Genomic DNA, 17374 nt, shown 5'->3' with positions numbered 1-17374 from the left:
AGCGGTTCGAGCCCCGGCTGGCCACATGTCGAAGTGTTCTCGGGCAAGACACTGAACCCCTAAATTGCTCCCAGTGAGCGGGCGGGTCGGCGCCTTGCATGGTAGCTTGCCGCCATTGGTGTGTGAATGTGTGTGTGAATGGGTGAATGAGAGGCCGTTGTAAAGCGCTTTGGAGCAGCAAAAAAGGCGCTATATAAGAGCAGTCCATTTACCATTTCATAGTAATTTCAGTAATTCTATTTCCATACTCTCCACTCATCCAAATGTCAGTTTGCTCCTGTCACCATCAGTGTGTGAACAATCACAGGGAATACGTATCATATAGTATCATATAGTTAACCAACGTCTTGTGAGAGTCGTCACAGGATCCTGGTTCCCTGCTTTCTCTCCATTGAGTTATCTGGCATCCACTCATTTCCCTTGGCAGGACTGAAGGGGATGCAGCTGTACAGATTGTAGTGTTGCCAGACAGGGGCTAGGTGTTAATGTTGCCAGATAGGGGCTAGGTGTTAATGTTGCCAGATAGGGGGCTAGGTGTTAATGTTGCCAGATAGGGCCTAGGTGTTAACGTTGCCAGATAGGGCCTAGGTGTTAACGTTGCCAGATAGGGCCTAGGTGTTAACGTTGCCAGATAGGGCCTAGGTGTTAACGTTGCCAGATAGGGCCTAGGTGTGTTGCCAGACGGGGGCTAGGTCCTGCTAGGTTCTGACCCAGCTGACAGGCACCCAGTGGGCCTCGGTTTCAATCCTCTCCAAGACTTTGTGGAGTTCTGCACAGGCGCTGGCCAGGTCCTCCTTCACCAGGACCCAGTCCACCAGGTGGCCGAAGCTCTCCTCCATCTGCCTGGCCGACTGACTCATCTCCTGGAGGTCCTCCTGCTAGAGCCCAGGGATAGGGAGGACGTTGGTTGATGTGACATTCTGATACAGTTGAACGCACTGGCGGACTCAGGGGGGGGAGGGGGGGCGACTGCCCTTCCTGGTGCCCCCACGGTTGAAAAACGTCTCTCTTAACTGGCCTTTTGAGTGGCAAAAATGAGAGGACGTGCCCTATTGGTGCCCCTCCAATGGTCTAAACTTGACCATGTGCCCCCACAGTTGAAAAACGTCGCACTAAAGTGCCCTTTTGAGTGGCAAAATTAGAGGATGTGCCCTATTGGCTGCCCTTCCAATGGTCTAAACTTGACCATGTGCACTGATGGGGTCCCATGTTGTGCAGTTGGTGACCTTTTTTTCTTTTCGCCCCCCCTGCCCTTCAAACACCCTGAGTCCGCCACTGGTTGAACGTCTATCAGTGGATGTATCAGTGTATCACTGTTTCACATGTTGTCGTCATCTCAGAGGCTGAAATTTAAGTACATTCAATTAGGATTTCTCCCACTAAATCTAGGCTACACATAACTTGACACTTTCAACGTGAAAGACATTTCTACAAAATGTCATAAATTGTAAAAAAATACAATGTATTGGCATTGGTATTCATAGAATTAACTCAAATGCAAAGATGTTGGAGAACTTAAACTTATTGCGTAATTAAATACTTTTTTCACTTTGAAAAGTGTCCAGTAAAATGTGCCGATTGGTGGGGAAAAAACCCCCAAATGGAAAGTATTTAAATTTCAGGCAATAGAATGTGAAAATGTAGTACAGCGGGTGAAAACAAAGGTTGTGTGTAACTCACGGCGATGCCATCGTGTGGTCTGCAGCTCTCAGGGACGTCAGGCCTCACAAAGACGACATACGGCTTAAACTCCGCTGTCCCCAGGGTCCTCAGCGCCTGAGAGAGGACATGAATGAATGGTCTTTATTTTCATTAATACAGTACAGGTACCATACAACGAAATTTAGGAGGGGGGGCTCCCCTGGTGCTTGGAAAAAGACTAAAAACAAGAGGGCCAAGGGTAAAATAAAAAAAGGAAAAGAGCTGGTTTACATAAATAAAGGCTACTATACTATACTACTATACTATACAATAAAACACTGTGCTGTACTCTATGCTATGCTATAAATATCCTAACTTTTCCTTTATCTGAACCTTATGTACACAAGGGTTGTCATATTTTGAGGACATGAATCTCAAAAGATGTCATTCTGTTTCACCCTCACTTGTACAATGCATTTCACTGTCTGTCACTGTCAATGCACAGAGCAGCCTTATGAAATATAATATTTCTATTTTGTCGAAGTCTGCTTTATCTAACTTGGGTGTAATTGGATGGAACTCTGGAGCGATCCACAGCTGTCCCTTGAGTTAATTAATTGATAACCAATTAATTGGCGTAAAGACATTATCTTTGACAAGTCTTGTGACTTCTGTTGTCTAAGAGACTCACCTCTGGTTGCACGTCCAGCAGACAGGTCCTGTTCTGATCCAGAACCTTCCTGACGGACTCCAGGCTGGTGCCGTACAGGTTATCTTTATACTCCCCGTGTTCTATGAACCTGCACAGACACAATCCTGCTAAACCAACAGTGAACCAACCATTTGAATATGCAGCCCAGCAAACACAGCCACATTATTGGTAACCATGACAAACCAATGAAATACAACTGTTATATGTACCCTCCTTTTAACTGCCTATGATTAATGTATGCTCTTTTAACCCTCTATGTTATGCCCTCCTCCTAAATAGTATGTTATGCCCTTAAGCTAAATGTCTTACCTGTACAGTCTGTGTTGCCTGCTTTTAGTCTGCTTACCGTGCTTAAATGTACCCTCTTTTTAACCACCCATGATTAATGTATGCTCTTTTAACCCTCTATGTTATGCCCTTAAGCTAAATGCTTGTCCTGTCTACTTGTTTGTGCCTAGGTCTACTTATATTTTATCTTTTAAATGTACTTCTTTCCTCCAGGGAGCCGTATAAAACATCATGGCATAGGGACTACGGATGAAAACTAGCTTTCGGGCTAACTCTGGCGTATTTACAATTTATTTTTGTTTTATTAATATGCACTGTCCCTTGAATAAATAAATGAATCTGAATTTGAATCTGTCGGTCAGTCATTCACAGTGACTGAATCAGTCAGTCATTCACTGACTCACCTGTCATTCTGGACGTCAGCCTCGAAGGCCTGTTTGGAGAGAAAGTGATAGTCCACCCCGTCCCTCTCGTGGTCCTTACGGGCCCTGGTGGTGTCTGGGGGGAGAGGAAGGAGCATTCAGACAGAGTTGTTAAGCTTTGTGAGCGATGTGGGAGGGAGGGAGGCAGGGAGGGAGGGAGGGAGGGAGGGAGGCAGGGAGGGAGGGAGGGAGGCAGGCAGGGAGGGAGGGAGGGAGGGAGGCAGGGAGGGAGGGAGGCAGGGAGGGAGGGAGGCAGGCAGGGAGGGAGGGAGGGAGGCAGGCAGGGAGGGAGGGAGGCAGGCAGGCAGGGAGGGAGGCAGGGAGGGAGGGAGGCTGGACTCACGGGGCACAGCCGCTCCATAGTGACACGGCCTCTCAGAGATCACCTGCTGCTTCAGCTCGCTGGTCCCGACCCCGAGGGAACCTGCGGCCCACAGCGATAGAACACTGTAGATGGTGAACAGACTGACTTATATAGACTGACTTATATATCGCCGTTATCCAAAGCGCTTTACAACGGACTCTCATTCACCCATTCACACACACATTCACACACCAATGGCGGTAAGCTGCCATGCAAGGTGCCGGCCCGCTCACTGGGAGCAATTTGGGGTTCAGTGTCTTGCCCAAGGACACTTCGACATGTGGCCAGCCGGGGCTCGAACCGCCGATCTGCCAACCTTGCGATCATTAGACACCGGCTCTACCTCCTGCACCACAGCCGCCCCATACAGCACGTTTTATATCGCAGACACAAATTCGTAGCATCTGCCATAAGCCTCCAAAAACACCTACTACATTACCCATCAGCACCACCGTGCGGGGCCTCTCGCTGGGACGCGACCGGTAGCGAGTCACTTCCTGGTAGATCAGGAAGTCTTGAGTGTGAGGCTCTCCTGGTGATCCCTGCCGACCCCTCTGGCTCGAACGTAAACCCCTCCGAAGACCTGCTGTGGTCAGAGACACACAGACCCCAGTAAACAAAGAGTCCAAAAGACGATTCTGCAGTCCATAAGACGTCCTAGAAAGACGTCATCTGGACGTCCTAGAAAGACGTCATCTGGACGTCCTAGAAAGACGTCATCTGAATCCACATTCCGGCTTCCCTGAGGACGTCTTTTGGACTCTTTGTAAGGATATCGATGACATTCCACACCAATAAGAAAAGGTTTATTAACGTTTATTATATGGATGGTGAAAGCGTAATAACTTACATGTTGTTGTTATAGGGGAGACAGGAGCCTGGTAGGTCCCCATCTTCATCCTGTACCTCAAGCGTCTTGGGAAGGGACCAGAGAGGCTCAGGGTTAGAAGAGACCAGAGAGAGTCAGGGTTAGAAGAGACCAGAGAGAGTCTGAAGCTCAGCTTCTACCCTAGGGCCATTCAGGCCCTGAACACAGCAAAGACCTAGGTTCTAGGCCCTGGACAATCTAGACAATTTGATGGCAGGTACTAGATTGTAAACACAAGTGCAATATTGAAATACAACTGTGAACATTTCAAACCTGCTAACTGCGACACTTTAATGAATGTGCAACAATACTATGTGCAATATGACAACCCTTGTGTACATAAGGTTCAGATATAGGAAATGTTAGAATAGGTATAGCATAGCATAGAGTACAGCACAGTGTTTTATTGTATAGTATAGTATAGTATAGTGGATACTAGTGTATATAGCCTTTATTTATGTAAACCAGCTCTTTTCCCTTCTTGTTTTTAGTCTTTTTTCCAAGCACCAGGGGAGCCCCCCCTCCTAAATTTCGTTGTATGGTACCTGTACTGTATTAATGTCAATAAAGACCATTCATTCATTCATTCATTCAGAGAGTCAGGGTTAGAAGAGACCAGAGAGGCTCAGGGTTAGAAGGGACCAGAGAGGGTTATCATATTAACCCTCAAGAAGCATGTCTGACAGAAGCAGGATCTGGCACAGTGTTCTGACTGTAAATGAGAAGAGTAAGTCTCTCAAAAGAAACAACTTTGTTTCTTTCTTCTTCTATCACGACGACTGCCAATGGCCCCTGTTCTGAGCTAGATCACTCTTCATGCTAGAACTGGTGAACTGATGAGTTAACTTGCTTAGTCAAATGTATCGATTGTAAGTCGCTTTGGAATAAGGCGTCTGCTAAATACCAAACATGTAAATGTAAAAAAATTAGTGAGTCAGTAAGTGAGAGAGTGAGTCAGTGAGTGACAGAGTGAGTCAGTAAGTGAGAGAGTGAGTCAGTGAGTGAGAGAGTGAGTCAGTAAGTGAGAGAGTGAGTCAGTAAGTGACAGAGTGAGTCAGTAAGTGAGAGAGTGAGTCAGTAAGTGAGAGAGTGAGTCAGTAAGTGACAGAGTGAGTCAGTAAGTGAGAGAGTGAGTCAGTAAGTGAGAGAGTGAGTCAGTGAGTGAGAGAGGGAGTCAGTGAGTGAGAGAGTGAGTCAGTGAGTGAGTCAGTAAGTGACAGAGTGAGTCAGTAAGTGACAGAGTGAGTCGGTAAGTGACAGAGTGAGTCAGTAAGTGAGAGAGAGAGAGTGAGTCAGTAAGTGACAGAGTGAGTCAGTAAGTGACAGAGTGAGTCAGTAAGTGACAGAGTGAGTCAGTAAGTGAGTGAGTCAGTGAGTGAGAGAGTGAGTCAGTAAGTGAGACAGTGAGTCAGTAAGTGAGACAGTGAGTCAGTAAGTGAGAGAGTCTCTCACCTCTCCTGGAACTGAGCGGAGGGGATCAGCGCGGCCCGCAGGCTGGCGTCCCCCACCCTCCTGGCCTGCCACCAGGTGCTGTCTCCCCCGCTGACCACCATCAGGATGTCCCCCCGCCGGAAAGGAAGTCCCGCCTCCTGGCAGGGCGTGGCTTTGTCCTCGAAGGGGGTGTAGTCAAACAGGGCCTTCAGGTAGACCTGGGGGGTGGGGGGGGATTTACCATCAACGTCTCTAAAGGAAAATCCAGACTTCCCAGTAAACAAAGAGTCCAAAAGACGTCCTCAGGGAAGCCGGAATGTGGGTTCAGATGACGTCTTTCTAGGACGTCCAGATGACGTCTTTAGGACGTCTTATGGACTAGAGAATCGTCTTCTCTAGTCCATAAGAGGTCCTAAAGATGTCATCTGGACTTCCTAGAAAGACGTCATCTGAACCCACATTCCGGCTTCCCTGAGGACGTCTTTTGGATGTCTTGTGAGATTTATCAAAATAAGCCTGGATTTTCCTTTAGCGACGTCGATGGAATACCCCCCCACAGTTCCAGCAGAGTGTGCGTCCCTGTTTACCTGTCTCTCCTTCAGCCTGTTTACCTGTCTCTCCTTCAGCCTGTTTACCTGTCTCTCCTTCAGTCTGTTTACCTGTCTCTCTTTCAGTCTGTCGTCCTCCGGCAGGGCAGGTATGAGTTTGAGGGTGATGGAGCCTCGGGACTGGGACTGGGACGATTAGAAACAAGGACACAAAACAAATAAAGTGACGCGTCATTACCGGTTATTGAAAATCGTTATCTTCTCATTTTATTAAAGAGCACAAAAACACAAACAGAAACCCTCTCACCAGGAGCTGACTGATCTCATCTGGTCTCTGGTGGACAATCTGGGTTCCGTTGACCTCTCGAAGTTCATCCCCCACATGCACCAGACCTACGCACACACACACACACACACACACACACACACACACACACACACACACACACGCACCCTTTAATCTTGGGCGAGAATGTGAAGCTCTTCCTTGCGATGCACATTTCATAACTTGTGTTGTGTTTGGAATTCTCACAGATGGGTGTTGAGTGAAGTGAGGGAAGGATAGGGTTGGTGTGGATGTTGATAGATGATTGGGGTAGGGCTGATAGATGATTGGGGTAGGGCTGATAGATGATTGAGATAGGGCTGATAGATGATTGGGGCAGGGCTGATAGATGATTGGGGTAGGGTTGATAGATGATTGGGGTAGGGCTGATGGATGATTGGGGTAGGGTTGATGGATGATTGGGGTAGGGCTGATAGATGATTGAGATAGGGCTGATAGATGATTGGGGCAGGGCTGATAGATGATTGGGGTAGGGTTGATGGATGATTGGGGTAGGGCTGATAGATGATTGGGGTAGGGCTGATAGATGATTGGGGTAGGGCTGATAGATGATTGGGGTAGGGCTGATAGATGATTGGGGTAGGGCTGATAGATGATAGGGGTAGGGCTGATAGATGATTGGGGTAGGGCTGATAGATGATTGGGGTAGGGCTGATAGATGATTGAGAGGGCTGATAGATGATTGGGGTAGGGCTGATAGATGATTGAGATAGGGCTGATAGATGATTGAGAGGGTTCATAGATGATTGGGGTAGGGTTGCTATAATCGGATAGAGTTATAAAATAGGGTGTTTGGGATTTGCTTAATATAGGGATATATTTGGGGTGTGGGGGTCCACCACTGGGTGCTGGTAGGCAAACTGGTCAGTAGTCGCTCTATGAGTAGAGGACTGCAAGGGAATTTTCCTGGCTACATAGTGTACAGGTTTTTACTTTTGCCTGCTTGCGGCTCTGTCAGTATGTGAAGCGCATTGAGTTGCATCTTGTCAGAAATGCGCTATACACATAACATTTGATCTGATATGCTTTGTTGTGGGAGGGACTTGATTTGAGTGGAATGTGGTTAAAGTGTTGTATGAAAAATGTAATTGTTAATGATGTAAGTGTGTGTGTGTGTGTGTGTGTGTGTGCGCGCGTGCGTGCGTGCATGCATGCGTGTGTGTGTGTGTGTGTGTGTGTGTATGCGTGTGTGTGTGTGTTAGTGTGTAGTATCTCACCGCTGCGGTCTGCTGCCCCCCCTCTCATGATGCGGGCCACAATCACAGCCCCTGTCTCCTCGTCTCTGCGGATCGTCGCCCCCTAGAGGTCAGAACCAGTCATCACACCAGAGCACAGACACACGCAGCCAACGTCCACTCTACACCATCACCCACCACACGATCATTATAATGGAGGCTTAGAGAAGACCTCTGACACTCTACCCAGTAAACAAAGAGTCCAAAAGATGTCCTCAGGGAAGCCGGAATGTGGGTTCAGATTACGTCTTTCTAGGACGTCCAGATGACGTCTTTAGGACCTCTTATGGACTACAGAAGACGATTCTGTAGTCCATAAGACGTCCTAAAGACGTCACCTGGACGTCCTAGAAAGACGTAATCTGAACCCACATTCCGGCTTCCCTGAGGACGTCTTTTGGACTCTTTGTTTACTGGGCAGCTGGTTCAGCCTGTAGTTTGTTTACTGGGCAGCTGGTTCAACCTGTAGTTTGTTTACTGGGCAGCTGGTTCAGCCTGTAGTCGACCCTCACCAGTGGTTCCTTGTTCTTCACCAGGCAGACGATCTTCACCGTCTCCTCCTCCTCGCCCAGCTCCTTGGGCAGGGGCGGCAGGACCGGGTCGAACCTCTTCTGGGCCACCGTGTCGTGAGCTGTCAGCACCGCCTCAGGGGACAGAGGATGACAGTTGGAGTTTAGATAGTAGCTCTCTAACGGGGTAACGACTGAGTGGGAAATGAACGTCAGCACAGGGTGACAGGGAGAGAAGTGAAAGACAGAGAGGAAAATGAAGACAGTGCAAGGCACAGGAAGGAGAGAGAGGGAGAGAGGCATGGGAAAGAGGGATAGAGAGGCACAGAGAGAGGAAGAGGCAAGTAGAGAGAGATATAAACCTCCTTGTCTATCGTACAAAGGAGCAAATCCAGAAGTCGCTCTGTTCAGTAAATGTCTAACGCTACCGTTTCTTACTGCCCGTCAGGATGCTGAAACCATGGATACAGTTTAGCATAATCACTTGATTACAGAGATGAAGAGGAACGTCCTGGTCTGAGCTGTAAAACAGGCTTAGTGCCGTCTACGTTTTTTGGTATTATGTAATATGATGATGATGAAAACCTTTATTGTCCCCAATGGGGAAATTTTGTTGTCAAACAGCTTAGTTAGGGCAGACAGAAAACATTCAATAAATAAATAGATAAAACAGTGCAGGCTCAATAAGTAAAAAGTTCCAAGTTCCAAAGTTCCAGCTCCAGGTCTCCCCCACCCTGCAGGGCCTGGTTGTAGAGTCGGAGTGCAGCTGGAACAAAGGACTGTCCAAATCTTTTTGTACTTTGACGGGGGAGAACAAATCTGTGGCTGAACTTGCTCCTCATCCCCGCCAGCTCGCAGTACATCGGGTGGGAGGGATTGGCCAGCATGGCCGCCAGTTTTTTCCCCATCCTCTGTTCTGCCACCACCTCTAGGCTGTCCAGCCCGGTCCCCACCACAGAGCTGGCCTTCTTCACCAGTTTGTTTAGCTTCGCAGCATCCCTGGCACAGATGTTTCCACCCCAGCAGGCCACGGCGAAGAACAGAACGCTGGCAACCACCGACTGATAAAACATTCGCAGCAGCTTGTTGCAGACGCCGAAAGACCTCAGCCTTCTCAGGAAAAACAGTCTGCTCAGTCTGCAGTCTGCTCTGCCCTTTCCTGAGAAGAGCCTCGGTGTTGTCGGCAATATATGATGGAACTCTCTACCCAAGGATATCCGCGACTCTCCAACCCTGGACATATCCAAAGCTGCCCCTTAAAACCCACCTGTTCACCTGTCCACCTGTCCACCTGTCCACCTGTCTACCTGTCTACCTGTCCACCTGTCCACCTGTCCACCTGTCCACCTGTCCACCTGTCCACCTGTCTACCTGTCCACCTGTCTACCTGTCTACCTGTCTACCTGTCTACCTGTCCACCTGTCCACCTGTCCACCTGTTCACCATCGTATTCAACCTGTAGAAGCTTTTTCACTGTTTCTGGTTTTCTGTGTTTGTCTCTCTGTCTCTCTGTTTGTCCCGTTCCCTTGTAAAGCGACCTTGGGTTTGTGAAAGGCGCTATATACATTTAAGTTATTATTATTATTATTATTATTATTATTATTATTATCATCTTGGAGAAGAAGCTGATGTTGACGAGATTTAAAGCAAAAGCATGTGGGTGGTAGTGGATTAAAAGCAGAGGAGCAGTTACCTGAGATTGAGTGTGTGTGTGCGTGTGTGTGTGTGTGTGTGTGTGTGTGTGTGCGTGTGTGTGCGTGTGTGTGCATGTGTGTGTGTCTATGTAGGTACCTTGAGATGAGGAGCGCTCAGTAACAGCAGCAGTTCTCTCTCGTCGGCGGCCATCGGCCCGATCTGCAGCGCTTCTACCAGCTGTCAATCACAGTGTTATGATGTCATAACGTGAATGGTTTAACTACGCAATAGAGTGTCTGATTGTAGTTGTACTTACGTCCTCCGCTAGACAGGAGGCGCTGTGGAGAACTGGAGCAGGGCTCTGCCTCTCATACCGCCTCAGTTTCTCATGGACCTACGACACAGAACGTGTGATGTTTAACACGAGAACAGCCGTGCCTTTTTTACCTACTAAAAGAGCCGCCCCTCTTTACAATGCTAAGCTGCTATTTACACACAACGACCACTAGTTGGCCGCTTGTAAATGAGCCTGCCTCCTACACAGAAAAACGGCAAAATAGCTTCATACTAGCTTATCCTGATGTGATTTAGAAAATGTAAGGATACTGGGTGGTAGAACGCACATATCTAGGAAAGGTCATGAAAGGAGGGTGCTGAAATTTGATCGAGTGCAAAGATAGAACACTTTTCTTTACTCCCAGACAAATGACCCTTCATGGCTGTTCTAGTGTTAAATCAGGTCAGAAAGGATACGTGTAGGAAGTGCACATGGTTCATGGTGGTGTTGCAGTCTAATTCCCCTAATGAATCTGCCATTATTGAGAAAGCTTCATACGGTCAAAGTGCTCAACGTAATTTACTACTCGTATACCCAGAGAATCTCATCTTCGCAGGAAGCTTTTTCTATAGTGGTCTGGCATGTCACAACCTCAGTCACTGGCTCAGCCGTCTGTGTCTAAAGAACGACCTCTGGTTCTGAGCTCAGTGGAGAGAGGCTAGCTATCGGTACACCAGACACGCTACTACCTTCATCAGGTAGCCGAGGCTCTTCTCACTGAAGACGTCCTTCAGGAACCCCAGGTCCTCCTGCGTGTGGGAGGCAGCGGGGTGGAGCTGGGACATCAACAAGGCCAGCGTCTCATGCAGCCCTGCAGAGAGAAGGTAATGTACGTTACAATAATGAAGAATCATCAGCCGCGAGTCGGCGGTGATTGACGGAGACAAAGATCCCCTTCTCTGGTGGAAATCAAATCACTACGGATTATCTTAACAAATTACGGATTGTGGCTTTAAAGAAAACATTTTCAAACAATTTCACACAACGATTTAACATAAGGTGACCCTCTTTAAATCCCAGCTGATGTCCATACTGGTTTTGGGAGCCGGCAAACCTTTTTTAAATCACCTTTTGTAATTAGGGCATTAGCTTTCGCCTTACCTGTGTGTGCTGAGAGGTTAGGCATGGCTTCAATCATTGAGAAGCTTGAGGTGGTAGACAGGTAGGTAGACAGGTAGACTCAGGTAGGTAGACAGGTAGGCAGGTAGACTCAGGTAGTGGCCTCATGAACTGCACAAAGCCTGTCAAAGGAGAATTTCTGTCACTCTGTGACAGACAATAAAGCAATCTTGAATCTTGAATCTAGGTAGACAGGTAGACTCAGGTAGACAGGTAGGCAGGTAGACTAGGAGGGACAGAAGTGAAGGACTGATCGGGATGTCAAAGCTTGCCTCCTGCCTCCTTTTCCTTCTCAGCCACAGTTCTACCAGAGCCTGTACAAACACATGATGAACACACAATACCACACAATGGCTTTACCACAATGGCTAGTTGCATGTCATGTGTTGTGAATTCAGCATACGAACACACAAGTCTAACCCAATTACAAAATCAATACACAACATCACTACAATGCAACAACACTGGACAGTAAGCACACACTCTTCCCTGGCAGATGCCTTGGGTCTAACCCATTCCCCATTCTGACCTTTTGACCCCATGATCCTATGACCCTATGACCTTCTAATCCCAGGTCAACAGCCCCTGCTCTTACTACAGAATGGGACCGTCAAGCAGCGCAAAGCAGTCATCAAATGGTAAACAGACTGACTTATATAGTCGCCTTATTCCAAAGCGCTTTACAACGGCCTCTCATTCACCCGTTCACACACACACATTCACACACCAATGGCGGCAAGCTGCCATGCAAGGCGCCGGCCCGCTCACTGGGAGCAATTTGGGGTTCAGTGTCTTGCCCAAGGACACCTCGACACGTGGCCAGCCGGGGCTCGGACCGCCGATCTGCCAACCTTGCGATCATTAGACGGCAGCTCTACGTCCTGAGACACAGACACCCCATCAAGGCTGGCAGTTACACTGAACAACTACAGATTTTGGAATAATACCTTTATCTATCTATTATTAAATAAAGGTGTTATCCGAATTACATTTCTCCACTGGCGGTTTGTTTTACAGTATATATATATGGCTCTGGGGTTGATTAAACCTTTCCCAGACAATAGCCACTGATTTCCTGAGATGATGTATGAAGACTGTAGGGTCAGAAAGTCCAGCACAACCTCCCCTGGAGTTAGTCTCCATGGCAACACCGGCAGTTCATGTACTTTGCGGCCACTGTATTTTAATTTCTATGTCAGGAATCAGCAAGATTATGTTGATGTTTAAATCAGAAAATAAGAAATGACTGCTTTTGTGTAATCAAAAAAAGTTAATTTATTTATTTATTGTTATTGCTAATGCAGGACGGGGGAGGGACACAGGTGTGGAGAGTATTACACGTTTCTCGCCTGCCCACAACACTGCCCTCAACACTGCCCACAACACTGCCCACATGGACAAACCGCCTCTCCTGCCCCAAAGTGCCCCTCTGTGCTAGATGATGCCCTTTATTGCCCTAAACATAATGGCCAAATACAACTTCATTAAGAACTGTCTATTAACCCCGACCCCCTGGAGTCTAGAGTGGACAGCTTTCTGCCACTGACACTTCAATCAGTCAGTCAGTCTGTGCCTGATTCAATATCTCATATCATGGCTTTGTTACTGTACACACACACACACACACACACACACACACACACAGACACACACACAGACACACACAGACACAGACACAGACACAGACACAGACACAGACACACAGACACAGACACACACACACACACACACAGACACAGACACAGACACAGACACACAGACACAGACACAGACACACACACACACACACACACACACACACCCACACACACACACACACACACACACACACACACACACACACACACACACACACACACACACACAGACACAGACACAGACACAGACACAGAAACAGACACAGACACAGACACAGACACAGACACAGACACACACACACACACACACACACACACACACACACACACACACACAGTTTGTAACAAGCACAGAAGGATATTTGTGCCACGTAATTCAAACATTACACAATTTAACGTCATGACAAAAGCATTTTAGGCAAGCAATGTGTTACTTAGATCCAATACATACAGTATTCTACACATTGTATAGTAGTCTCTAATCTGTCTGACTGTAGCTTAAAATTCACAAAATACACACACACACACACACACACACACACCCTTGGATAACACCACAACACTTCCAGTATGTACTTACCTTATTCATGCAGTCTGCTCAGCGGGGTGTGTGTGTGTGTGTGTGTGTGTGTGTGTGTGTGTGTGTGTGTTATACTATCTAAACCTGCTGGTGACTTGTCCTCTCTCTCTTTCTCTCTCCCCCTCTCACACAGACCAGCCCATCCCAGTCCTCCCAGTACTAATCTATCCTCCCTCCATCTCCCTCCCTCCCCCCTGTCTGTCAGCCTCCCCCTCCCCCGTGCATGTATTCCAGGCTCCGCCCCTTTCCAATCTATATCTCATTGTTCCCGCCCTCCCTCTCTTCTTCTGCTTCACGTGCTGGAGCTGATGAGCAGATCTCCCATGGGGCCGTGGGACTAAAGCATCACTATGCATCACTGCTGACCAGGTCGCTGCCTCTCTTCCACCCGTCTCTCCTCTCCTCTCTCCTCTCCTCCTCAACCACAACATCATTTCATTTAGCCCTTCCCCGGCTCCTCCATTATTCTCTCTTCTCTCCTCCTTCCCCCCCCCCCCCCCATCCATCACTCTCAGTGCCCTAGTTACACCCATTCACTCTCATTCAGAGGGAAAGCCTTAATGCAGATGGACGTTTGTGTTCAGTGGTCGTTGAGACGCGGGTATAGGCTGTGATGTGTGGTGACAGGGGGGGTGAACACACAGGAGAGGAATCAGGGTCAAACTCAGATCGTGTATTTGCAAGTCTCTTTTTAATAAAGCACTTTTTGTTTTACAAATATCTATTTGTTAGACTAGTGAGTACCGTACATGTTACATGAAGGTAACATACAAAGGGTTTATAAACGGTTCATCATTAGTTAACAAATCACTTAAATAACCAGTTTATTACTCGATTATAAACCGTTCACAAACAGTTATACTGTAACTCATTTGTTTGTTATTGATGTAGAGTTGAGAGGAAACAGGGGTGTTGGTGGAAGTAGAGAGAGAGAAAATATATTCTATTATATCCAATGAACAGGAAACGTATGTGTATTTAGGGGTGGCTGTGGCTCAGGAGGTAGAGGCTGTGTCTCAGGAGGTAGAGGCTGTGTCTCAGGAGGTAGAGGCTGTGTCTCAGGAGGTAGAGGCTGTGTCTCAGGAGGTAGAGGCTGTGGCTCAGGAGGTAGAGGCTGTGTCTCAGGAGGTAGAGGCTGTGTCTCAGGAAGTAGAGGCTGTGTCTCAGGAGGAGGTAGAGGCTGTGTCTCAGGAGGTAGAGGTTGTGTCTCAGGAGGTAGAGGCTGTGTCTCAGGAGGTAGAGGTTGTGTCTCAGGAGGTAGAGGCTGTCTCTCAGGAGGTAGAGGCTGTGTCTCAGGAGGTAGAGGCTGTGTCTCAGGAGGTAGAGGCTGTGTCTCAGGAGGAGGTAGAGGCTGTGTCTCAGGAGGTAGAGGTTGTGTCTCAGGAGGTAGAGGCTGTGTCTCAGGAGGTAGAGGCTGTGTCTCAGGAGGTAGAGGCTGTGTCTCAGGAGGTAGAGGCTGTGTCTCAGGAGGTAGAGGCTGTGTCTCAGGAGGTAGAGGCTGTGGCTCAGGAGGTAGAGGCTCCGTCTAATGATCGCAAGGTTGGCAGATCGGCGGTTCGAGCCCCGGCTGGCCACATGTCGAAGTGTCCTTGGGCAAGACACTGAACCCCAAAATTGCTCCCAGTGAGCGGGCCGGCGCCTTGCATGGCAGCTTGCAGCCATTGGTGTGTGAATGGGTGAACGAGAGTCTGTTGTAAAGCGCTTTGGAGCAGCGAAAAAGGCGCAATATAAGTGCAGTCCATTTACCATTTACCATTTATAGAAAATATAGAATGCGTCACTAAAAATGGCGATGATCTTTTCGCTCGATAACAAATCTCAGGGAAAGGCTTGTTGAGATGATCTTCAGGTGTGATCTTCAAATGTCTACCTGTCTTCTAATGTCTATCAGGCATCACATGTATTACTTATTGTTTGTATTTAGTAGTATATGATCTGTGTGTATCATTACTGATCTGATATGCTATTACATATTATCTGCCATGACTCTATTTGATTGTATTCTATTTAACTAAAAAGATTAAAAAAACTCATTTTGAGGTATTTAGTAGTCGAATATACAGTGGGGAAAATAAGTATTCAACACAACAACAATTTTAATTCAACATAATTCCATTGCAGCTATTCACATGACATTGGTATTAACTCAATAAAACTACACAGCTAAAGACATTATAACATTCCAATCCACAAAAAATGTGCAATAAAGTGGAATGACACAGGAAATAGTATTGAACACAGTAAGAAAAAGCACTAGTCCATCTTATGCCACTAATGAGTTCTCCTACCTGCCTGTGCTCATTAGAACCAGCTGGGTTAGTGCATGTTGGTGGGGAAGTACGTCCACTCTTTGAAACATGGTTTCCCACCTCTGAATGTAAGTAAACAAATAATTTGTCACCAAGCTCTCCTGCAGGAAACATCTCAGTATGAGTAGAGGCAAAGAGCTCTCCCTCCCAAGACCTTTGCAACAAGACTGTTGAGCAGCGTAGTAATGGCGCTGGTTACTGATTTCTCAACTCCTAAATGTTCCTATAAGGAACATCACTTGACCATCAACCAGCCACACACACAAGCTCCACGCACCATTTCTGTGTCAGAAAGTTAGTCAGAAGAGTAGCAAGGGGGCGCATGGTGGCGTAACGCACTAAGTCGACCATGTACCCCGATTTGATTCTGGCCGCAGACATATCCTGCATGTCATCCCTTCTCTCTCTCTCTCTCTCTCTCTCTCTCTCTCTCTCTCACCCATCCTTCCTGTCAAAACTCTACTGTCTCTGTCACAATAAAAAAAGAAAGATATGAGTGGGACTGCCCCATCAAAAAATCTAATCAATCTATCTAAAAAAAGAAAAGAAAAGAAGAGTAGCCCAAGAGACAAGGACCACTCGAGCAGAGCTCCAGAAAGACCTGGAAGCAATGTTGTATTTGTCACAAAGAACATAATTGGCAATGCACTCCACCACCACCACAGTCTCGATTCACAATCACTCTGGAAGACTCCATTACTGAAGAAAAGGCATGTTGAAGGTGCTTTGAAGTTTGCTACAGAACATTTGGAGAAGCCTGTAGATTACTGGGAGAATGTCACCTGGGCAGACGAGACAAATATCACACTTCTGATATGGTGTTATTACTGAGAGCGTAGGGCGGTGATGCCGTAGCTGCTTGTCTCCAGGGCCTCACTAAAATACCAAATAAAATACAATAAAAGAAGAGAAACAAATGTAAGAAATAAAACGATAAAACATTAATAACACGGTCTTAATCTGAGTCCCTTGCCGTGAAAATATTGAAGAGTCCCTCGCCTGTTCAAGGTGTACCAACATTCAAATAAGCCTATCCTTCTTCAACTATTTCATTTCAACGTATGGCATCATCTGAAAGCTTACAATCTGTACTTTCATAATCTGCAAAAAAAAAACAGAAGAATCCTTTCTCTCTTTTTCAACAAATCAATACATTATAGTTCCCTTAAACTTACTTTGCATTCCTTTCAAATGTATATGGAAATTGAATCAATACAGGACATACTATGTTCATTGATTTGTTACTAATTTATTTGTTACTGCAGGCTAACCCTGCAGATCCATAGGAATGACCTTCTAGACTCAACAAAGACACGCAACAAAGACACACAACAAAGACACACAACAAAGACACACAACAAAGAGCATGAAAGGGCCTCCAGGGCAACGATGT

The 17374-nt window shown here is 47.0% G+C and overlaps 1 protein-coding gene across 1 annotated transcript; it reads right to left on the bottom strand.

The window, feature by feature from the left end:
• Positions 1-698: 698 nt before the first annotated feature.
• On the bottom strand, positions 699-11474 carry LOC308167447 (MAGUK p55 subfamily member 3-like; the record flags this gene model as incomplete). Its single annotated transcript, XM_080541865.1, has 16 exons — positions 699-878; positions 1681-1776; positions 2333-2441; positions 3046-3139; positions 3407-3487; positions 3867-4013; positions 4278-4342; positions 5748-5944; positions 6386-6460; positions 6582-6667; positions 7838-7919; positions 8368-8499; positions 10156-10236; positions 10316-10393; positions 11026-11147; positions 11438-11474. 16 exons carry the CDS (start codon positions 11472-11474, stop codon positions 699-701), a joined length of 1662 nt encoding a protein of 553 aa, XP_080397991.1.
• Positions 11475-17374: the final 5900 nt, after the last annotated feature.

This window comes from Nansenia antarctica (genome assembly GCF_963989245.1).
Source record: "Nansenia antarctica genome assembly, chromosome: 11".
Lineage (NCBI taxonomy): Eukaryota > Metazoa > Chordata > Actinopteri > Argentiniformes > Microstomatidae > Nansenia > Nansenia antarctica.
Note: the sequence above shows the minus strand (reverse complement) of the source record. Positions and strands in the feature narration are given on the sequence as shown.